The sequence below is a fragment of the Drosophila persimilis genome, unplaced genomic scaffold (genome assembly GCF_003286085.1).
Source record: "Drosophila persimilis strain 14011-0111.01,24,50 unplaced genomic scaffold, DperRS2 tig00000002-arrow-pilon, whole genome shotgun sequence".
Lineage (NCBI taxonomy): Eukaryota > Metazoa > Arthropoda > Insecta > Diptera > Drosophilidae > Drosophila > Drosophila persimilis.
The window spans coordinates 17,002,442-17,027,148 of record NW_020825289.1 but is presented as its reverse complement, the minus strand read 5'-3'; the positions used below and the strand labels follow the sequence as shown (position 1 = coordinate 17,027,148).

At 46.1% G+C, this 24,707-nt stretch overlaps 1 protein-coding gene across 1 annotated transcript; it reads left to right on the top strand.

Moving 5' to 3' along the window:
- Window positions 1-497: 497 nt before the first annotated feature.
- Window positions 498-22,165, top strand: LOC6592689 (nephrin). Its single transcript, XM_002017920.2, has 12 exons — window positions 498-931; window positions 17,474-18,004; window positions 18,076-18,246; window positions 18,327-18,617; window positions 18,681-18,980; window positions 19,047-19,337; window positions 19,398-19,700; window positions 19,764-20,048; window positions 20,111-20,392; window positions 20,457-21,259; window positions 21,326-21,730; window positions 21,978-22,165. Exons 1-12 carry the CDS (start codon window positions 892-894, stop codon window positions 21,984-21,986), a joined length of 3,711 nt encoding a protein of 1,236 aa, XP_002017956.1. The 5' UTR covers window positions 498-891; the 3' UTR covers window positions 21,987-22,165.
- Window positions 22,166-24,707: the final 2,542 nt, after the last annotated feature.

The window sequence follows — 24,707 nt, the reverse complement described above, 5'->3', positions numbered from 1 at the left end:
GTTTCGAGCTGCTCTGGCGCCGACGCAGTGGATGCTGTGAGAGAAAACCCGAAACGAAGTCGTTGTTCTAAAAGATACGAGTACGCGAACTGCAGAATTCAAAATGGTTTTAGACAACCGGAAGAAACAGATACCAATGTTGTCCACATTTACCAGATATATTTGGGTTTGAATGAAACCTCATTGATTTAACAAAAATTTTGTAATTATTAAATGCAGTATTATTTCTCAGATACGAGTATATCTAAGTAACTAACCGCTAGTCTTAGCAGTGACCCAAACCCTTCAGCAGATGCCTGCGTATAAGTCCAGCTCAAACTTGTTTGAGGTTCGAGCTCGAGCCTGTATTTGTATCACTCTGTTCAACAGCCAGTCAACCACCAGTGGACCGGCTTCAGATACAAGACAGTCCTCAATCCCAGCGCTCAATGCTCAATACCTTTCCAACTTTTGAGTTGAGCGGCTGCTGGCCCGCGTCGTTTATCATAATAAATTACGAAAATATAAAAGTCGAATTTCGGAGCTCGGTCTGTGCGGTCTGCGCGGTCTGTTTATGTTGCGTCGCCCTCATCGAAACGGTCGTACCGGTGTTTAAGATACTTTCGTCGCAAAGCAAAAATATTTTCCGGATTTTTCAAATTTCAATCGAGTGTGCGCCCAAAAAATGTTTCGCCCAATGCAAGGCAAAGTGCGGCCAAGCCTCGAACTGGCTGGGGCTTGTAATTAAACAGAAAGATACGGATACAGCCGAACAGCGAGCAAACAAGTATCTGCAACTGTAAACAAGTTAACGACGAACGCGTCTGAGTGCAAGTGTGTGAGTGTGTGTGTGCATCTGAGAGTGTCGCAATCCCGCAACAAATTGCAAGCAACAATCGAGCAACCTACAACATGCAGTTTTGGATATCTTTGACATTTGCCGTGCTCTTGGGTGAGTTATCAAGCTTCAAGTCCAACAAAAATTAAAGACATATGAACCACAAGGCAATGTACATACGTACATATGTATCTCATGGATACCAGGCGATGTACTGACCGCCTGCAAAATGTCTGTGGCAAAAGTTCATGACATTTCGCTGCACAGGCCAACGAGAGCCGCCACAAACAAAAAAGAAGATGAGACCCGTCCCAGACTCGCAGTCGCAGTCACTGTCGTTGTGGCAGCCGAGTATCTTTCCATATGAATTGTGGCTTAGTCAATCCGGGGGTTGCAGATGGGGATGGGGATGGGGATGGGGAGATACTCCTTTTGTCTGCATGTCTGCCACACTGCCACGGCTTACTGCTGCTGGTTTTTCCAGCGATTTTCAGACTGTTTGCTGTTGACATTTAAACACTTGTTTTTCTTTACCCAACGAACAACCTCTCTGTCTGTTGCGGTTTTTCTTGCACAGCAAATAGATATAGAAAATAATGTCTTGCCACAGCCAAGTGTTGCTTTAACACACGGGCAGCATACCCCACTCCCTTCCTACCTTCCTACCTCTCTACCTCTCTCTCCCAGCCCCTCCCCTGCTTTACATGCAAAAGTTTTTCGTATAAATTTTTTCGCAGTTTCAGTTATTTTCCTCAACAATTTCTGCAGCCTCAACTTTTTCTATATCTCTTTTCATTTTTTGCTGCCGCTTCGGCTGCTGTTTATTTGATTTATGCGACATAATTCAGGCGAACTTTGTGGCACACATAATTTAATTTTTGCCATCACTTCAACGGGTGGGGGGTTAAGTTGCGGAAGGAGTGGTGGGGCATGGAGCATGGGGCAGCGGATGAAGCATCACCTGCCAGCATTGTTGCCGTGCACTTTTTAATTATTTTTCTCTCCATTTTTCCTGATGGCAAAGTTTTTAGTGCCTCTTGCCTCGCATAGCTTGACTTTTTATTGTTGGCATTTGTTCACCTGTTAATTGAAAACTATTTGCATACCAAATTTGAATCTCGAATTTGTAAGGCGTTAAAAGTTCTGTTTTAAATTCATTTATTGGCCGCGTACTAATTGCCTGCAACAGAACAAAAGTTGTATATGAAACCATGGATCCATGGTATGGATCATGCATCTGAATCAGTTAACACAATGTCCAACGTGTCTGGCTTTGTTTTGTTAATGCCACATGACGAATCTATTAGTGGGCATTGAAAATGTTTGATTATCACGCTGTGAAAATGATCGGAAAATGGTTGGGCTTTCATATCTAGAGCGCCGCCTGGGGCACGGACAAAGTGGAAAACTGTCTAGCGAACAATTTAGCCAACGTTTAGATATAAAATTCTCATAAATTGGGATATTTCTCGTGAATTCATAGCAATTTGATTGCTATTCTGTGAATTTTTCGCAAATTGTGTGAGACTTCTCAGATCTCCTCCAATTACTGCTCTGTACATTAGCTGGCATCGCCGTCGACTGACTGGGTTTGGTCCAAGTGAATTGAATTAATAAAGACAGAAGAAAACAGGAGCAACAAAAGGAAGACTAAGGTTAGCACACCATCACAAGACATCCTGCAGACATTATACGCCCCGAGACAACATCAACAGCTGCCCCTTCATACGTTCATTTTTGTATCTGCAGAATACTATTGCATGTTGGTAGTATGTATACGGAGACTTGTAGATAGCCCACACCATTTGCACGCGCTGAAAATTAATACAAGTCAAGCTGCAAAAGGCACACCAGCCGAAAGAAGGCAAAAATAATATAATATCTACTCGTACAAAAAAACCGCCAAGAAGTGCCGTCGGGAAACCAGGGGAAGTAGGCAAGCTGCTAAAGAAGGAATACACCTGCCCGGTGTACGAGTATGTACACTCGACTCCAAAAAACTCTCGTTCCTCTTGTGTAGCAAGAGGCCAGCCAGCGCCAGCCAGCCTACGAAATTAGTTTATACTCGTACCAGTATGTAGAATGTACATTTAGTTCCCTACTCTCTTTGTGGCACAACTGGAAAATTGAGGATGTGGTTAGGCGTTGAAAGGAGGCCAGAGGAGAGTGACAGACGGCGGAATGTACAAATCTCTTTTACCCACATAGAATATGGAAGCTCTACCCTTTAGGCTGTCCCTCCTACAAGTATACATATGTGCCGGCTTACCGGTGTCTAGTACGACGACAGCTCAGATGTGCCAGCTTTATAATCCGCAAACGATTTGCATAGGCAAATTGAATTAAAGCCAAAAACCTCAGCCGTCGTAGTGGACTTAAAACCCGATTTGGTTTAATGCCAAGCCGGCATGTGCAAATGTGTTAGCCTAAAACTTTTGTGCATACTCGTAAATCCTTCTCCAGGCAGTGCATTGAACTGCCGGTCTGAGCCGTGGCTAATCGGTTGCTTAACTTAGCCACGCCGGCCGGACTCGTCGGGTAAGCCACTTGCTCTGATTAAAAGAGGCAGAACACTGAGCCAGAAGTGGAAGTGGAAAAAATGACTGCAAATTACATGTATGACGAACAGGTTATGGGGCTGGGGTTGCGTAGGTATCACGGCACTAAGCCATAAAGAGCAAATGATGTTGGTACTAGCCTACATCTGGCAGCTCTTCAAGCCTGCTAACTGACCGCATTCGGGCTAGGGCCAAAGAATGGAGAGCTTCTGTGATGTGTGCGCTCCACTTGGACGGGCTCCAAAGCTATCCTCCAGCCCGAGTGCTCACCTCATTATGGGGCGCAGGGCTTTGGCTCCGGCTAAGACTCCGACTCCGGCTCCGACTCCGACTCCTCTTTGATGTGTTCTGCATATCCATTTACATAGATGCTACAGGATATCGAGTATCCTCAGCCACTCGAAGACTGTTCAACTTTGGCCAACTTTTATTCGTAATAGTCGTACTCTCCATCTCACCATTCTGTGCTGCTTGCTCATATTTCTGCCACCTCATGACTGCCACAGTCAGCACAGCTTTTCCCAGGCACATTCCTTTGTTGGAAGGATGCATCTGCAGCGGAAAGTGCCGCATAATTACAACCCCTGGTCTTGGCCTTACCTTCTCATCTGTGAACCACTCATTCCATCTGAGACTTGGTCCCTGCCCTATCGCACTGTTGGGTCCGTCTCCGTCTCTGTCCCCGAACACAACATGCTGGTCATTTGTTTTTATGTAAATAAAATGTGCTTCCATCTTGTTGCTGCGGCCATAAGTGTAGTTTCTGTTTTTTCTGCCTTTCTGTTGGCCAGTGCCCATACACTTTCCGCTGGGGCTGTGGATCTGGCAGCTCTCCTGAAACAGCTTTTGTTTTTCTCGTTTTCATAAACATTTCTATTTGTGCCTGGATTTCTCCATTTTGGTCAAAAAGCGCAAAACATTTTCCTTGATTATTTTTCTGCAAGCTCACTTCCGCCACTGAAAATGAGCCACGAAAAGCAGCAGAAAATTGCTCGCAACTTCTTTTCATTCCTGCCAGCAGTTTCTTTGTGCAATAAAAATAAATAACGGTTTATGAAAATTTGCCAAAAAATATCAACAGAAAACCAAGAATACGTAAAGTGGACTACGATGGCGTGCTGGGACTTTTTCCAGCTCTAGGAACGCCACTTCATGTTTGCCATTGTTACACAAAAAAAACAAAAACAAAAAAAACTTGAGGAAAACACACCAACGAAAAGAGAAAAAACAAGCTAAAAATCTGCCCATTTAAAAGGCGTTGACACTCCCCTCAAATTCTACTCCAACCATCTAAAATTTGTGCTAACGAGTTGTCGTTGTTTGCTCTTCTCCATTGAGATGAGATGAGATGCTATGCGATGCGATGCGATGAGACAGGGCTTCAATAGGCCCCTGTTTTGCCGTTCTGGCGTACTCCCCTCTCTGGGTGTTGGCTTTGTGCTAAATTGAACCAATTTTTTGCCATTCTTCTTGCTTTTCCTACTGCGCTTTCATTTTGTTTGTCTTTTCACAAACATATTCTGTACTATGCTGTTTTTCTTCTCTTACTTTTTTATTTTTGCAGTACTTTGCACGTCAAGTGGGTGAAAAACTCGTCGGCGAATGCGATTTCGAATGTGAGTGTGAATGTGAATGCGAATGCGCTTTCAAAGCTCTGCAGCTGTCTATTCATGCGTGCCATACAACTGGCTTTAACCTGGGCTAGGGTTGGGGTTGGGTGGTGCAGGGTCTCCCTTCTTCCCTTTCGCCAGCACCCACCCACAGGCACCACTCGACGTGCCAGGGATGAGCAGAGATGAGCCGAGCTCATGAAATTGATATTGTTGTACTTTATGTTTATGTCGGAATCATAATCGTTAGCCTGGATGCCTATCACAGTCGAGCAATTCTGGTTGCTGATTATAGATGATATGGTATGCATATTTGATTATTATTAATTTTATGGATGCATGCTTTTAAATTCGAAGGAGAATGTAGGATTTTGTCGGGCCTATAAAATTTCTTAAGAACTTATGCAGATCTGACGACCTTTTTGTAATGTTTGATCTTAGAAATAAAATACTTTACCGTACAGGACCCCTCCATTGATCTGGGCAGACTTTTTAAGTGCCAACAAATGGCGGTCCCGTGTCGCATTTTCTTTTACAGCCGGCACGGTCTCATCTCATTTGGCTTTCCAGTGCCTGCCGCGCGGCAAGTGCAGCCAATGCAGCTGAGGGGCATGCTTGAAAGTGGGCGTGCGTGAGGTGTCAGTGGCACCTACCACGACGACGACAACGACAACGACGTCGACTGCTGCAAGTTGATACACCTACAAACAGCCCCCAGCCCGATCTGCCACTGACGTCGTCGGCCGAAGTTGAGGCTGCGGTGTCTGCGCCTGCTGGCTGTTGGATGTTGGCGAACTGTTGACTGGAGCTTGCCTCTTGAGCGGGTGAGGGCGGCTGCGGGCCATGTTGCCATTGCATTTTCGGTCATTATTCAACGTCGTTGCAGCTTGCTGCTGATGCCGCTGCTGCTGCGGCGGTGGTGGCTGCTTCAATGATGCATAATTTGTAGCGTTATATAAATGCAAGCCGTGTTGATATTTTTTATGCTAATTGCATGCAAGTAAACGCACACAGGCACAAAGATACGATACACTGCTCTCTGTAATTATACTGCCGGGCGAAAAAAAGAAAGTTGACAGTTAGGTGCCGTCCACGGCATGCAAGTTGCAAAGGCAGCAGCAACAGCAGCAGCAACTGTTGTTGTTCCTTATGATGCTGTGTAACGTGCCCCTCTGTATGGGTGTTCACTGTACAGTTAGATGTTTGTAGCTGATATATGCAATTATGCATGACGCGCTATCATCTCCACAGAAATGATAAAGCCAGCCGCCAGGGAAAAAGCTGAAAAGAATATTGGGTTAAAGATGTGTAACGTGCGAAGTGTGAAACATAAAGGTGAGAGCAAGGCGGCCTGGAAGGTATCTGGGCTTTCAGGCCCAGACTGATGTCAAGGCCTGATCAGCAAAGTCCTAGGCTAATGAGGCGAGAAATGTTTCCATTTCTGTACCAGCTGAGAGCCAAGGAAGTGGCTGCGACCTTACACTCTTAGAGCTCGAATTATAGTTAATGAATAACTAATTACTCAACGAGTATGAGTTTGAGCACTCACATATATGTATGTACATATGGGTATGCATGTGCAATGCACCATAAATGCTGGGTGAAACGATCCATAAAAGTTCAGGATAAGATTACAGTCAATTACAGTCATAAATTCTCACTTTTTAGCCAGGACGTAGTAAGGATTTATGGCGAAGAGTAAATAAATAATTGGTAAATATCGCTCCTGGGTAATTAATAAAGTTTAGCTCAAGTTGATGTTGATGGCGAGCATACGCCATAAAAACGATGACTTACTCATAAAACGGGCCAGAAAGAGCCCGCCCTGAGGGATCCAATTCCAGTCGCAATCGAAGCGCTTTCAATAAATTATCTATGCTGAATGGGCATACTCGATGAGCACTTGAATCTGCGATTTCTACAGTCATTAATCTAGTACCCCGACGTGGCGCTGGCTCCTAAACAGTTCCTAACTCGATTTCCCACCGCCCTCCAACCACCCATCCATCCACCCCCTCAGCCAACCAATTTGACTATGCAAATAGCCAAAGTTGAATGCTCGATGTTTTGCGAGTCGCTTTTCAAGTGCTGCCAATTAACATGGCATGGCAGTGCCAGGCAATCAGCCAACCAGCCCTGCCAACTCGACCTAGGAGCGAGCGTGTGAGTGTGTGTGCGAATCGATATTTACTCAATTAATTTATAACTTCCGCTAGCAGACAGAGACAGATATAGCAGGAGAGACAGAGACTGCGACGGCAAAAGCGGCAGCGAAAGCAGCAGCGATTTTTCATTCATAAAAAAAGCAGAGAGTCTCGACCAACAAATGTTGATGGAGGGTTGGCCATAGCCATAGTCCCGTCGCCAGTTGCTGTCGCTGGCTGTCAGCGCCTCTTAAGCTGGTTTCCGAGCCAAGCTGCTCGCTCGCTTTCTCTCTCTCTCTCTCTCTCTCTCTATCTCTGGTGCGCACAGGAAGCAATCATCGTGCTACAAGTCATATTAACTTACGCTGGGCGCACAAAAAATAAATAAACTACTATATCGAAAAAACAGGCAAAAGCCAGTCTCAGAATCACGGCAAAAACAGAAGCACAACCAGCAAAAGCGGACCAGCTGGGAGCGAGCTGAGAGTTGGGGATAGAGATGGAGATGGCGATGCCGATGCCAATGGAGATGGAGATGGATCTGGATGGACTGGACAAGGCCCAGCATATGTTGTCGAGCAGCTTTGCGCATGCGAAAGTTGCACTCCAAACTATCAATGAAGGAGGACCCAGCCGAACCGAGCTGAAATGAACCGAACCGAACCGGACCGGACCTGGCAGCGGCCCATTCCCCTATTCCCCTCTCTTCGGCTGCCAGGCGAAATGCGAGCAGGTGCACCACTTACCCACACCAGCAGGCATTTCATAATGATGGATGGCCAACACAGATACACCACACATACGCACACAGTTACTGCTCATATGAGTCTGTGTGTGTGCTTGTGTGTGTGTGGGCATGAGTCGCGCCTAAGCCGGTTTCGAGCAGCGTCAGTTGCCAGTTGTTTGGGATCGTTTCTTGTTTGCTTTTTGTTGCTGTTGCTGTTGCTATTGCTGTTGCCTCAATTAAACTGCCAGGGACGTGGTCGAAAACCCACAAAAGTGTACGGTAACTTTTGGCCCAAAAAAGAGCGACAGATAAAAACTGAATTAATAACCAGCCGCGACAATGTGAAAATTGTTTAGTTCCCCGGGTTTTCAATTTGCTGTTACAGATGCCAAAAGAATTTAGACCTCATTTTTCGCACTAACGAACTTTTCATACACTTCGCAGATCACATGATTGATGGTCTATCGGACTTCGGAGCTCACGGGGGTTCAGACAATGACAATAATAGGAAGACTTTTCGAGGGATGAGGGCGTGAGAAGACATGGTAGGGACGGAAATTGATATTTATGTTGAGATACGAGATACGATACAAGGGGAAGAATGAGAAAATTAAAAAAATGCACGTACGAGGGGCAGTTTTGGTACTAGTATAGAGGGTCTCAATAGTTCGTTATTCTGTTAGATTCTTAGATCATGATTAGATTAATTTGCATCCCCAACTATCATCGTGACCCCATTGGCTTATACATTGCCCAGGAATCAAACATTTATCCGATGGCTGGCGGCTTTTTAGATTGTTAGATTGAATTTGTTTTGGGTCTGTTTCGTGCCGTGTTAATTTTGACAAATGAACATTTTGGTTGCTGGGCATAAGCATGTAGAGCACTATGCCAGATGGGGTCTCTAATTTTCGGATTCTGACTAAACTCTACTCATCGCATCGCAATGAAACGCGCTTCGGTGTCTCTGCTTAATTACGGATGGTGGATAGAGTGGAGTTGGCCTTTTGTCTTCTATTTTGTCTTGGCCTCAAACTAATCAGCTCGAAGCCATTAATCTGGCTTTGGTGTCTGCAGCTCGATTATCTAACTCCCAGAGAGGAGTTGTGGCCGAGCGTTATAGTCGAACGGTTTTCCAAACGCCGCGGGATAACTTGAATTTCTGGCTCTTTGGTGACGGGCGACTGGTGCCTTGTGACGCCTGACTGGCTTTGTAGTTCTCATTTTGTGCCTAACTGGGGGCCGTATAAAACCTCATTATGAGCCAAAAGTGCAAAATAAAAATGGGTTTTATGTCCCCCCATTAAAATCCGTGTTAGAGCTAAAATGGGAACCCCTGACAATTGAAGATACTCGTGCGTTTGTGGCCGGCCCGCATCTGTTCACACGCTGCCTTCATAAATCTCGAAAAGTTAATGAACGCATCCTTGAAAATATAAATATACAATGATATCTATACATATGCATGCATATATGTATAGGTACTGCCAACATTGTGGCCGGCAATCAGTCGGCCATTAAGTTTTATAAAAACAAATGGGCGAACACAATCCCACAGCTCTCGACAAAGTTTCGAGCTGCATACATAAATAAAATTACGAGAAAACCCCAACAAGAAACCAAAAAAATGAATCGAAAAGTTCGAAGCCTTCCACGAAAGCGTGCGGGTACACGGCAATAAAATAAAATTTTTGAAAAAATGTATCCACTTAATGGTTGTAGAAAATACGATTGAGTGTGTGTACTAAATATATTTGAATACTCAGGTCGCATCAACGAAATGTATCTTTGGAAATTGCAATATGTTGAGGTATTTTTTATAGATTGTGTCGAATGTTTTTATGATGCTTGCTGCTAATTTTAAGATGGCATTTGCATAGTTATGAATTGCTTTATGGATTTCCGCTCAAATAAATTACAATATCGTAGCATATTTATGATCTGATCAAGTTCAAAATGTTGTTTCATTATAGACCGAACTGTTTTGGCGGTTTGAAAACATTTCGTACATTTTTCTAAACTAATTTCGTCGCACAAAAAGTCGTCGATAAAGTTCAGAGCGGCAATAAAAACGGCAAAAATATGTTGTTTGACCTTTCGGTGAGACAGGCCCCGACAAGACGGAGCTGAGGCAATGTACCGCTCTGGGCCCAGACATTATAATTATGCAGCTGCCACATACACAGACCGATCGAAGGAGGGGGGGCCCTGAGGCTCACGGGGCAGCCGCCGAGTGTGGCATGCAATCGACTCTGTCTTGGCATTTCAGCTAAGCGACAAGTGCAGCCGTCGTCGATCGCCGTTGTTGGCCAATTCGAAGCGGCATTAAACTAAGTCGAGCCGGGCCAAGTCAAGTCGGGCTAAGACCAAGAATCCAAAGCCAGGTGCGTGCTTTGGGTTTGCAAAACACTGACAGACCCAGACCCCTCACTCCTTTCCTTACCCATTCCCATACTGACACTCCGGCTTGGAGAACCGCTCCAGCTAAAATTTAAATTCAGTTTAATATGCGCCGCGAACTGAGGCAAAGCCCACGTCTTTTGAGGTCTTTGTAAGACCATTCATATGGCGGTTACCATTCATAAGCCCCTAGTTTTTCTCCCTCTCCATATGTCTCTCTTTTACCTTTTCAAAGCACGTAGGTTGTGTCGATGCCGATGACGGCAACGGCAACGGCAACGGCAAAGGCAATGTCGATGGCGATGGCGACGGCTCTGTTAGTGACTGCGCCTGGAGTTGGCTCTTGAACTGGTTTTGCTTTGATTTCTTTATGAGTCGATTGCTGGACCATTTTTTACTACTTTTGTCCAGCTAGATTTCTCATTCAAATGGATCTCTCTCTCTCTCTCTCTCTCTATGAAAGTGTATGGATGTGTGTGTGTGTGCAAGTTCTGCCTAAAGACCAGTAGTTATTCCCCAGAGTGCTGTGATCCCAACGTGGAATATTAAACTTTTCCGGGATACGAAGAGACGAGAAGAGTTCTAAATTAATTTTCACTGGCAGGGCAAACTTTGTCCATTCGAATCCCGCCAAGTTTTACGATCCTACTAAATAATATTTTGTTGCATATTTTAAGGAGCCGCGCATAACTTTCCATTTCCATTTCTTTCTATCTCTTCACGGACTAATTTATTTTCATAGAGCCTGAGTTCAGAGCCGTCCGAGCCGGCTTTGGCTAGGTGCTCTCTACGAGTTTTATGATTTTCAATTTATGACTAATAAAATTTGTCAATTTTTTTTTTACATTTCTGTTATTGCTTTTGTTGTGGGTGTTCAAAATCTCTTAACCCACGCAATCGGCAGTTGACAAAACTGGTTGGACGAGGGGGGTAGGCGACTGACAACCGGACCAGCGAGCGGTTTCGTTGAGTGGCTTACAGTCGTAAAATCATCAAAATCTATTACAGTTCTCTCTGCGTTTCCCATTTTTACGATTCCCAGCAACGGAAAAAATTGATTTTTATCCTCTTATTTAATTTTTGATGGGGCTTTTATAGTTTTCACATTATTATTTTACCTTTTGCCAGCTTTAAAACATTGAAATCCTTTTTGGACTAAAGCTTCCTGCGAGTACTATGGCATGCCCCGCGGTTTAGTGTATAGATGGATTTAAATATACAATTCCGCTGACATTTCTGACAAATTCCAGCCTCGACTTAATTTAACTAATTGCCAAAACCCGCATGACCAGGCCGCAAAATACTTTCAGTTTTCAGCAAAACCCGAAAAAAAAACATAAATTGCTACTCTTTTTGGGGCTGCGGCTTGGACAGCGATTTTTATACCCGATACTCAAAATGAGTATTGGGGTATATTAGATTTGTGGTAAAAGTGGATGTGTGTAACGTCCAGAAGGAATCGTTTCCGACCCTATAAAGTATATATATTCTTGATCAGCATCAATAGCCGAGTCGATTGAGCCCTGTCTGTCTGTCCGTCCGTCCGTCTGTCCGTCTGTCCGTCTGTCCGTCTGTCCGTCCCCTTCAGCGCCTAATGCTCAAAGACTATAAGAGCTAGAGCAACGATATTTTGGATCCAGACTTCTGTAATATGTCACTGCTCCAAAAATATTTCAAAACTTTGCCCCGCCCACTTCCGCCCCCACAAAGGGCGAAAATCTGTGGCATCCACAATTTTAAAGATACGAGAAAACTAAAAACGCAGAATCGTAGAGAATGACCATATCTTTTAGACTGCAGAATCTGAATTCGATCGTATTATTATTATAGCCAGCATCAAGAAAACAATTTCATTTTTTCTCGCCCTGTCTCTCTCTAACACACAGGTAGCATAGGCGGCTTTGCTTAGAGTAAAACATTAGCGCCTAGATCTCAGAGACTATAAAAGCTAGAGCAGCCAAATTTGGTATCCACACTCCTAATATATCGGACCGAGACGAGTTTGTTTCAAAATTTCGCCACACCCCCTTCCGCCCCCGCAAAGGATGCAAATCTGGGGATATTCACAAATCTCAGAGACTATTAAAGCTAGAGTAACCAAATCTGGTATCCGCACTTCTGTTAGATCTCACTATAAAACCTTTATCTCAAAATTTCGCCCCACCCCCTTCCGCCCCCACAAAGGACGAAAATCTGTTGCATCCACAATATTGCAGATTTGAGAAAACTAAAAACGCAGAATCATAGATAACGACCATATCTATCAGATTGCTGAATCTGGATCAGATCAGATCATTTTTATAGCCAAAGGAAACAAATCAATTTGCAGTGGCTACGCAGCGCGTGACGTCACGCTCAGACTGATTTTCTGTCTCTCTCGCACGCTCTCTTTGTCGTGTCGTTAAATATTAGCGGCGTCTGCCGGAGGAGAGCCATACTGACTTAGTATCGGGTATAACCGTAGAGTTGCGGTGTCCGCAGCAACTCACAACGTTCCACCTCGTTGTATAAATATTTCTATGGCAAAGTCGAAAAATAGTTGACACAACCGAAAGGGGCAGGCATTTTTGTATTAATTAATTAAAGATGAAAGTCCCGAAACTGTGGACCAGAGCGGAGAGGGAGCGGAGGGAGAGTGAAGCTTCACTTGAAAACTGAGATCACATCTCCATCGAGGGTTCGTGTTCATCTAAAATGCTCATGAAGCAGAAAATAATTAATGTTAATGCCTCCAAATGGAATCGGTGTGGGTCTAGCCTGCGTCTGGGTCCCATCTCTGGTCTCTGGGCTCTCTCGGCCGATCTAATTTGTGCGGACCGCAAAGTTCATAGCAAATTAGTTGATTAGTTTAACGTCGAAGAGGCTTTACGGGATGGGGGCACAGTCCGTGGCAGCGCCCGTGCCCGTGTACGTATCTCTGCCCCTCTCTTGGCTCTTAGTATTTGATATCGGCCTGGCCACATTTGTTCAGCTGCAAATTTTATAATTCAATCAGTGCTCTCGCACACACAGCTACAGATACTGCCGGAGAGAGAGAATTGTTAATGCGGCAATTTGGGTGAAGAAAGCGGGGTATCCAGGGCGAGCAGGAGTTTGGTAAACAGCAACATTTGGAGGCCATTCAATGCGGAGGTCGTTATTCCCCCACTATCTCCCGATCTGCGTGATTCAAATGCGTTTTATTGTGAATTTATTAAGCGTGCCCAAGGCGAACATTAAATGACAGTCTAAAGGGGATGGTGAAGTTTCGGGAGAGATGATTAAGGCGTGTCCGGGTCAGCAATAAAGTCAGCCAGGACCACAGAACCACAAAACCAATGCTCCAGCAATGGGCTCCACAGACACACTCACGATTATGTATGTACATACATATGTACATTCGTATGGCAAGCAAAAGAGATTTCTCCTATTAGATAAGATATTCTCTAAATAGATCTCCAATTCCAAGGGCCTTAAAGCTGATAAATCGCTGTGAAATCTTAGAATGAGGGCCCTGCATGATAGCCAAATCTACTTTGACTCACTCTGAAATGCTTGCCACAATTTGTCAACTCACTTCGATTGGATTACCACTCAAAGGCCGACTGTCTCTACCATAGACAAATTTCTTAGAAGAGGGAAAGCCCACTGCCAGAGAGACTCAGAACCGCTTGAGAATGAAGCCAGCAGAGCGGATGATAAGCCACATCACATGTGATTGGCCTCTTCAAGCCAACCCCTGTTGAAAATAATTGTTATGGCCATGCTGAAATCCTTTCCCTTGACATTTAAAACAATTTGAAACACTTTGCCGGGCGCTTAACATGGCTGACAACAAATTTGACACACACAGAGCCGTTTTAATCAATTTAATAAAAGACATTTGTTCAGTTAGCACACACAAAAAATGGTTAAGAGGCGCAGCAGAACAAACAAAAAAAATTTAATTAAATTTATAACGCAAAGCCGCAAAACCCAGAGAGGAGATTTATGTGCCCGTTAATTTTGTCAAAGCGTTGTTGTGTTGTTGTTGTTGTAGCTGTTGTACAGGCTAAGTGTCCTGCCGGCTAAAAGGAGTGTGCACCACCGCCACACACTCCAACAACTCCAGCCACAGAAACAGCAACAGCAAGAAAAAAAACCTCACCGGATTTCCTGTGATATGCCACAATATTTTCCATTAACGCGCTGAAGTTGCCCCAAAGATTCAAACACACACAGAGATCCCCGCACCGAGAAGAGAAAGAGGCAGAGAGGCGAAATACAACTGGAAACTGGTCTCGATAAGGAGAAGAAAAAGGGAAGGAAAGAGGAAAAACAAAAGGCGTATAGGAGCTAAATGTGCGTTGGTCCAGAGACTACTTCACTCTGGATTGTCTCTCGCTCTCTGTCTCTAGGCCCTACTGCCTGCCCTGCCGCACTTGCCTGGCCTGTGCCAGGGTCTCCCAGAGAGACTCCCAGTGCCAGCGCTGGGCGACAGACGCTGGGCTTTGTATGAGTTAATGACTTGTAGATAGTTTAACTTACAAAGCAGCCAGAAGGCCCCGGCTTTGGCCGATACACGAAGGAGCTGCCGCAGGGAGAGGCCAGAGCCGGCTGGGCCGGGACCTTCGAGTACGTTGCGTTGACCATTAGTGCGACATCCGGCGATGCGTTGCGCTTCGCTGGCCAATGCCACACGTCGTACTCGCTAGAGATGTGCAGAATCATAGAATTGAAAATGATTAGAATGATTGCGTGCCACACCACTGTCCTCGTGCGTGACTCACTATGAAATGCAACCATCTCTAGCCCAGCCAGGACCACGTTCAGAAACTATTAGCCGGCTTTTGAGGCCAGGCACACTCACTTAACTTGTGGCCAGGAAGAGACATTGGCATAGGCTCAAAGCGAGCACAGGATATGGACTGTACCCTGATAGGCACAGGCCCAGGCACAGGCATCGACATCATCATCGGCTGTGAACGTGGGTTTTGCGGTTAAGAAGTTAGTTTAGCTTGTGTACAATTTGTGGGCCCAGTTGACAATTACTGGCCCGTCTTGACCACTGGCCAGAACGGGGCTGTTGGCCGAAGGAACCCATGAATGAAATGGTAAACCGGTTGGCCCTCTGCTCATCTTTCGTTTACTCTGCACTCTACTCCACTTGACAGAGTGCATTTTGTACTCTCTTTCATACCTTTTCTTTTGCTTTTCCTTTTTCTTGTTCGTGTTCCTTTTCTGCTGCTGCTGCTTCTGCTTCTGCCTCTGCTTCTGGTGCTTCTTTGCTTCCTACTGTCACACTTCAAGGATTTCTTTGTTGCCACCATCCTGGCTTGCATATGTGTGACAATTACCCACTGCTTATTGTCTTTTGTTCGTACACTCGGGGTTGGTTTCCTACCAACATTTTGTTGCCCTCTTGGCCATCCACATCTACCCGACTCCCGTCGGTCGTAACTGTGGGCCAGTCCCTCTGTCCGTCTTCCTCCCTGGGCCCTGTCTTCCTCCCGTAATGACACTAAATGAGTTGTACTCGTATGCACATTGCTGGTCGGTTTGTTGTTGGCCCGGTCTGTTCGGGGCTGTGATGGCATGGGATGGGCTGGTCTGTGCTGGTCTGGGCTGGGTCTCAGTTTTCCCTGTTTTTGTCGTCATTGTCAGTGCAAAAACCTGTCAAGTTGTGCTGCTTTTTGTTGGATTTTGTCGTCGGTTAATTGCCGCAGGAAGTGTTCTGCCTGTGCAGAGTTGGTCAACTGTCGCTTGGCTTAATTGCTTGAACTTTGGCCAGCAGAAAACGCAGAATGCAAATGGAGGCGCCCTCAAAAGCAAATGACAACCGACCAACCAACCAACCAACCATCCAGGCAACCAAGCAACACGAGCTGTGGGTGGCCGCCACATCTCCACATATCCGCTGTGACCAAATCCATATCCGCTCCCATCACCCCACATTTGGGGGAAGGGAAGGGGTCGTTTCAAGACCATCTTAGAGCTGGATTTTCAGCTCCCCACGTCCGTTGTCTTCTACGACAAATAATCAATTAATCCACTGATGAAGTCCACGACAGAAATGTTTACTTTGTTTATTTGTCGAGCCATTTGTAGGCTCCGAGTCCGACTCACGCAGCGCCCGCAGTGCGCACAGTGGCTCGAGAGCGGATGGTATGGGATATAATCGTCCGCCATTCACCTTAACCTGTTTTAATTGAGTAATGTTCGCTGAAAATGAATTAAACTTGTTTGGATCGGGAATTAAACATGTTATTGGAGATTAGTGCTTGATAAATGGCTAATTCATTAGAGAATCTTTCCGAAGAGTTATTTATTAATAGATAGGGTGACAGCTGTGCTTAGCTAAATAATTTATTAGTCCATAATCGTACAGACCTAACTAAGAACGTGTCTGAGAAATGACTTATGAAGAGTAATTTCATAGCGGTTTGGCTTTTGTGTGTTCATCCACTCTTATGGCAAAACTTTCTCCGCAGTTCTCTTACCCACGTGGGCGATATCGTGGACTACAGTTACCCATAGCCTCGTCCCAGTGTGCGTGTGCATGTGTGTTGTCAATGCTTTTATATTACCTATGTAGATTGCTCTAATGCTGATTAGGTCGGCGAGACCCAGACACACGCACAACACTCTTCGTCTAAGACTGAGTGAGTAGGCTGTTCAATTTGGTATCGAACGTGGCCGGGTCGTTTCTTTAAGACATTTTAATGCTAATGAGCCGCAAGCTGTAGACCTACTTTGGGATAGGTGTGGGCCGATACAGCGTCGAACAGACTGCGAGGCCTGAGAGAACACAGAAGATAGAAGACAGAAAACAGACAACAGAAAAAGGCCGACTGATGGAGGGACGAACGGACAGACCAGCCCGACATATCCATGTCTCAATGACAGCCTGAGAGTAGTACCTTGACACATCGGGGCAGAAAGGAAGCAGAGGAGAAAAAAGTTGTTCCAAATTAGTGCGATGTGACTGAGCCTCGTCGTCGGGGCTTACGCTCAAGTAATGTGTATTTTATGTGTGGGCCGTAAAACTGGGTGACTGTGCAACGTTGCCTGCCGCTGCCGCTGCCTCCGGCTCTGACTCCGACTCCGGGCCGTTTTCTGACTCTCGCTCTGGCTCTGACAGGTCGAAGTCGATTCCGATGCCAATTGAACTGTTCCCATTGCCGGTGCACTTGGCAAACTACGTGAGCAAATGTCGAACGTGCCGATTAACCATGCGAATTCCCTTCTCTCTCCCAAAGCTTCTATCGGCTGCAGCAGTGGCAGCAGCCTGGCAACAGTTACGGCCCCGACTACGGCCGCATCGCTACCTGCTGTGCAGAAGTTCCGCATAACGCCGCACGATCTGCAAATACTCGAGGGCACGGACACCCTCCTGCGCTGCGAAGTGTCCGCCCGAGCTGGGAAAGTGCAGTGGACCAAGGACGGCTTTGCACTCGGGTTTTCAGCGGTCATACCCGGATTTCCCCGCTACTCTGTGCTGGTGGATGCCCAGCACGGTATCTACAATTTGCAGGTGAAGAACGCCAGTCTGGAGGACGATGCGGAGTATCAGTGCCAGGTGGGACCTGCTGCCGGAAATCCAGCTATTCGAGCCAACGCCAAGCTAAGCATCGTGGCCGCTCCCAGTAGCATTGTCATCGAGGGCTTTGCCCGGAACGCCAAGGTGGAGGTGGTGGAGAGACAAAACCTGACGCTGCACTGCATCGCCGAAAACGCAAATCCGGCGGCGGAGATTGTCTGGTACCAGGGCGAAGTACCGATTACAATGGGTAAGTCCGAAGTTCCTAAGGCAGGTCCAAAGTGTTCGATTGGAATTCTAAGCGCTGTTTTCCCATGGCAGTTCCCATTGTCTCTGTGAATCAGACGTCTCCCAAACGATTTACGACCAGTTCGACACTGCATCTGCAGCCACGATCCGATGACGACTACAAGGAGTACTCCTGCGAGGCCCGTCACAAAGCACTGCCCCCCGACGTACCCATGCGAGCCCAGGTCCAGCTTTCTGTGCTGTGTAAGTGCCTTGTTTGCACCACCACCCCCGAGCCCTGAATGTTCATTGACCGCTTTCCCCCTCCCAAAATCACCCTGCAGATCCGCCCGGTCCACCATTCTTTGAGGGTTACAGTCAGGGTGAGAGCCTCCATCGGGGGCAGGAAATGCAAATCGCTTGCCGCAGCCGCGGCGGTAATCCTCCCGCACAGCTGGTGTGGTATCGGAATGGTGTGGCTATCAACTCGCCACAGCGCACCTCAGGACGTCTGTCGGAGAACGTGTACAAGTTCACAGCCTCGGCCGAGGACAATGGGGCGAATTTGGTGTGTGAGGCAAAGAATCTACTGGCAACATCTCCCCTGCGCGCCGAACTCAACCTGACGGTCTTGTGTAAGTTTTAGGAGTCCTCCCGTAGTTTGGTCCATTCTCAACTTTACACGAAACCCTTCACAGATGCACCCAAGGATGTTTACCTGAGTGGCGCCAACCGAGCCAAGGTCGGCGACTCTGTGGAACTTGGATGCGTGACGGCTCCCTCGAATCCGCCGGCCCGCATTAGCTGGTCCATGAACGGCCGCCCCCTGGCTAATGGCACTTACAAGACGACCAGCAGCTCCGACGGCGGCTGGGTGAGCAGCTCCAACATCAGCCTGAGCATCGACTCCCAGAGTCGCACCTTCATTGCCGTCTGTCATGCCTTGAACACAGAACTCACCCAGAACGTGGTTGGCTCCCATACCGTAAATGTATTATGTAAGTCCACGAAACGTTCCCGCCAAAGAAGGTAACTTATTTGGAACATCGTTATGCCCTCCCTAGACGCCCCATCACCACCCTTGTTGACGGGCTACAACGATGGCGACATACTCATCTCCGGATCCATACTGAAACTGCAATGCAGCTCCGCCGGCGGCAATCCGCCACCCACACTCCAGTGGTACAAGAACGACAAGCGCGTGAACGGACCCTCCAAGGTGGTGGACAGCAAGATAGTCTCCGAGCTGTCGCTCTTGGTGAATGCCTCCGACAACAATGCTATCTACAAGTGCGAGGTGCAGAACGCAGCCATTGACATACCGCTCTTTGCCACCAAGACGTTGGGTGTCCATTGTAAGTGACCCAAGACCCTGTGCCCTGACCATGACTCAAATGAATCAACTCCGCCCTTAGTTCCCCCCGAGACTGTCAAGATCAGTGTGGCGCCAAAAAACCTGGTACCCGGCATCCGCGCAAAACTCATCTGCGACTCCAGCTCCAGCAATCCGCCAGCCAAGATAAGCTGGTGGAAGGATGGCATTCCCGTCGAGGGTCTCAACCTAGCCAACAAGCCAGGCCTCTGGGGCGGATCGGTCTCGACCCTGGAGATGTATGTGAACATCACCCAGGATCTCGATGGCATAATCTATACGTGTCAGAGTCACAACGAGGTCTTGCAACGGAGCGTGCACGAGACCATCAGCTTGGATATTCTCTGTAAGTAGAGGTGCAACCCTGACAGGGAATTGGAGCTAACTGAGCTCCAACTTCTTTCCCCAGATCCGCCCAAGTTCGAGGGCTCTCAGACCACCACCTTCGTGGGTGTTGAGGGTGCCCCCTTCCATGTGGAGCTTGTCGCCAGCGGTAACCCCATGTCGATCAGCTATACCTGGACCAAGGATGGTCTGCCTATTACCACCAATACGCTGAGCGGACAGCGATTGATCTCCGATGGACCGCGTCTGAATATAAGTCGGCTCAGTCGAAATGATGCGGGTGTTTATATCTGCGAGGCGCTTAATAGTCAAGGAACCTCTCTGCTGGAGATCCAAGTGGCTGTAGAATGTGAGTAAAAACAGATTTAATAGGCCCCCTTCAAGCGATGCTAAGTCTTTCGTCTGTCTTAGATGCCCCCACCATCAGCTCGGTCAGTGAGGGTCAGAGCTTCATGGCCGGCCAGCCCGCGGTTTTGGCCTGCCACATCCAAGCGCGTCCACTGGATGCCTCTCATGTTCGCTGGACAAGGGATGGCTATGACCTCAGCTCACGCACCACCTCTAGTTTCGAGAACGGCACAGCTCTGCTGCAGATTGCAAGTGTGGAGCGCAGCGACATCGGGAACTTCACGTGCATCGTGGACAACCAGCGGGGACCACCAGCCTCAGAGAATGTACTCCTAGTAGTGCAAAGTAAGTAATGGCCAAGAAAGCGTTAAGATCGGTCCTAAGTTTTGCCTTCCCTTTCCACCAAAAGCTGCCCCGGAGATCGACCATACGCCCGCCTTCACGCGCTATGCAGCTCGCCTCGGAGTCAGGGCGCAGCTCATTTGCCGAGCCCTAGCGTCGCCCCAGCCCAGTTTTATTTGGCGGCGACATGGCAAGGACCTGAAGATGCAGCGCCGCAACAAGTTCAAAACCCTGGACCGTCAAGTGGATGCCCTGAACTACGAGTCTGCCTTGCTTATTGAGAATACCTCAGCGGATGACTACGGGCAGTACGAGTGCGTGGTGCGCAACGCCCTGGGGCAGGCGAGTACAACACTAGAATTTAGTAAACCCAGCCGGCCAGACACTCCCCTGCAGTTGAGGGTGGGAAATGTCTCCGACACGGGAGTGGAGCTGATGTGGAGTCCAGGCTTCGACGGAGGCATGCAGACTTACTACCGACTGCGCCTGAAGCAGCACGGGGAGGACAAGTACAAATATGTCGACGCCAAGCCTGGCAACCTGAACATCACGCTGGATGGCCTCAAGCCAGGCGCCACCTACTACTTCTCCGTGATGGCGGCGAATGAGGCTGGAGGTAGCAAATTCATGACCGACATTAAGCTCTCCCTCAGCAAGGGTTCCCAGCCCCATTCCGCGGAGTACACGGAAAAGGACGAGTTGCCCAATGTCATGATCATCGGCATCACGTCGGCGGCCATGGTGCTGCTGGTCCTCAATGCAGCCCTCGTTGCTTGGTTCGTGATACGCCGCCAGAACAAGTCCCAGGGCGAAGCTGAGCCCAGCAACGATGATGTCTACTCCAAGGACGACAACCAGTCGGTCTATAAGGTAAGAGCTCTCACAATAATATCCATGACGAGTCCATCCACTGACCAGTCGCCCAATCCTAACCAGCTGCCCATCACTGCTTTGCAGGCGGATGTTCAGAAGAAGGCCGCCGCCTCGACCTATCTGGTGGAGAACGTGGACATCATCCAGTCGACGGCGTATCCTCCCAAGTACCAGGAGAGCTCCATGTGCACACCCCACTATCCAATGTGCAACCCGGACTTCACGCGAACACTACCAAACCCCAAGCGGCATAGCCAACGGAACAGTGCCACTGGCATGATTGACGGAATGCCCATGCGCTCCAAGGATGACCATATGCTGATTTCGAATGGTCTATACATACCATCGCCATCGCCGGCCTCCTCGCTGGTAATCAAGGGCAGCTACATATCGTCACCATCGCCGGCGCCACCAGCCGATGGCTCCTACTTCAACATGAGTGACAAATACATGTCCTATCCGCCAGTGGTAAGTTCTTATGGTCATTGAGATATTGGATATTGAGAGAAGAGAATATTTCACAAATATATTCTCCAAACCGCCAATTACATGTTTGGGAAAATGTATCCCAAACTATTAGTTCATTATGATAATTATCTAGATAAATTTGAAGATTTTCCCAACCCAACTTCAACAGTTCTCTATGTAGTATAATAATAACCTGTATTTACCGCATGCTCATTCCACGCTGTATTTTCACTCCTCTCCTCCACAGACCTACTAGGCCATGCAGAGCGTCAAAGACGGCAACACTCCAACCAAACCCAGCCAAACCCAGCTAGACTGATTGACATACATCAAACATAATTACCACACAGATCTGGACTTCGTATGATAGAAGCATTTCGTGTTCATTTGGTTTCGTTTGGTTGTTGGCTGTTGCAGGTTTTATTGCATTTTGTATTGGATTTTATTATTTTGTATTTTTATTTTATGTTTATAATTATTACTATATGACGTTGATTATTACGGAGCGCAAATGGAGGAAACATGTTGAATGTGTTTTGGAAAAAGACATTTGCATGCGGCGCTCGAAGGCTGTGATAAGTACCTGTGCCCAGAGCCCTGGATACGTTGGCATCACCAATCAGAAACCGAGATACTCAGAGAACACGCAAGCCACACGTCCGCCACGTAACCAACTCTGAGTCCCGGGCCCGAACATCAATCTTGGGCCCTGGCTATTGGTTTGGCCATGGGGCAGGTGCGCCAACCCGCTCTACAAAAATGCTTGCCCTCCAACTCCCCATTTAACCAGAAAACCCCAACCAAAAAACCAACAACCACAACAGCAGCATTGGTAGAAACAAAAACAAAACAAAACGAAAACAAAAACAACACAACACTCTCAAAATATTAATTTGTAGTACGTTTTATCGATATTAAGTAGTAGGAATTACGCATTTTAGCATCTAGCATAAATATTAACGAGTCTGCTGAGTCGTGACTCATTCTCATTAGCAGTTGTTCAAGTTTAAGCTATAGGACATACCGATATCTACTATCTACTTATGAACATATAAACACACATATACACCAGGCCCGATAAGCGTAAACGATTTTCAACGAAGTCCGATTCGAAATCACCAAACCAGAATAAAACGCAACTTCAATTAAGTAACAGAAAATAAATAACAACTTTAAGCGTGATTTTTGATAGACCTAAGACTCGATATATACATACATATATCGTAATGTATTTAAAATATACGTATTTACAAAAACCAATCCCACGACTTTCCTTTTATCATGCATGACAATAAATTATATACATGATAACGAAGGATGATCCGAGCACGCGTGAGCGCCAAAAATTATGCTAAAGAAATCTACGAATACAAAAACCGATAAACATGTTAATTACAAACTAGACTTCAACGAGCATTTGCATTTAAATCGAAAAAAAAACAAACAAATTAAATATGTGTATAAATCAAATTTCATTCAATACGACAATTATATATACATACATACTATGATATTTAAATGTAATTAATATTTAAAATATTAAACGTAAAAAACTCGAAAATTCCAAAAAAAAAGAAGAAAAAAATACAGCAAATTTTTGTAACTTCAAACAAGAAAAAATATTTGAATAAAAACTACAAATTTTTGAAAACTAAATATAAAGATACCCATATATATTTTTATTGAAGTGTGGGGTTGAAAAAACAAATTTTCTGTTCACTTGTTTTTGAAGCAGCCTTTACTAAATGAGTTTTCTACCGACTGCCTCTGTCTCCTCTCCTGCATCATTATAATCTCTTTAAAGTCTCCCGTTAGAGCGACTGCCATCGATTGCCATCAATCAGCGCTCGGAGTCCGCTCATCATTCTGGCCAGAGGGCTTTCTCCGAGTGGGCGTGCCAGGTTGCACCTTAAATACCGCCTAATTGTTTCGATTTTTCGGGCCCAGACACAATGGCGGCATTTTGTTGGAAAGTCCTATTAATTAATAGCGTCGCCGCTTCGCTTAATTAATGGAACATTTAATTATACATATTTCCTAATTTATGATAGACGGCATTAGCGGATCGCGGACATGGTCTGGGTCTGGGTCAGTCAGCTTTCACAGCCTCAAGATGTGAGTCGGCCTCGGCAGGTGGTCAGTGGGCAAACATTTTGTCAGAGCCGGAAATCTGAAATCAATTTCCATCAAAAATTGATGAAAACTCTCATTGAAGCAAGCAAATCGCATGTTGTGAATTATTTGATTATTTTCCATTTGCTTTTATATATTCTGCTGACTGGCCATGATTCCATTTTAATTATTAATCAATTTCATAGAATTCGTTTTGCCCTTTCAATTTTGGGTTTTTGTAACTAAATAATTTGCTTATGCTGCTCATCGATTTGCATTTTCCACAATATTTTCGGCTTTAGTTTCGGCTATATTATTATTATTCCGTTTGGCCTGTTTATTATTTTAGTTCAATTGAGTATTTGTTTGTTTTGCTGGCTGAGCCCAAGTCCATTTAATTAAAACGGCAATTTCGATTCAGTGATGGCTTACTCCATAATTGTCGTGGACATATTCAATAATCAATTCAAATCTAATATAAATGTAATTTTAATTACTGCTATGGCTGTCCTGCCTGTTCTAGTGGCAATTGCCTTTTTGTACAAATATTTTTGATCTTGACCCCGTAGATGCCTGCTCCGCTTCTGTATTGCCACTCATCGAGCAGGAGTGGAAAAAAACAAACAATTGAAATTAATTTCCAGCATAGGACAATCTCAGAGTGCAGAAACGAGTCGTCGGATGCATAATTAAATACACAGAATTCATTAAATTTTAATTAAAACATTTGAACGGCCAATGGATTTTTTCTTTTTTTTTTGCTGCTACCAACTTAGCAGAGCGAACAACAGCGACACTCAAAAGGATGGCTGTTCAAACAGAAATCGACCCTCTGATGCTCTCACAGAATTTCCAAGAAGAGACC

Bases quoted from the DNA above. Each gene is read 5' to 3' on its own strand.
- LOC6592689 (XM_002017920.2), top strand. From the start codon at position 892: ATGCAGTTTTGGATATCTTTGACATTTGCCGTGCTCTTGG. The intron at 18,005-18,075 runs GTAAGTCCGAAG...TTCCCATGGCAG, and splicing joins CGAAGTACCGATTACAATGG to TTCCCATTGTCTCTGTGAAT. The intron at 19,701-19,763 runs GTAAGTAGAGGT...TTCTTTCCCCAG, and splicing joins CATCAGCTTGGATATTCTCT to ATCCGCCCAAGTTCGAGGGC.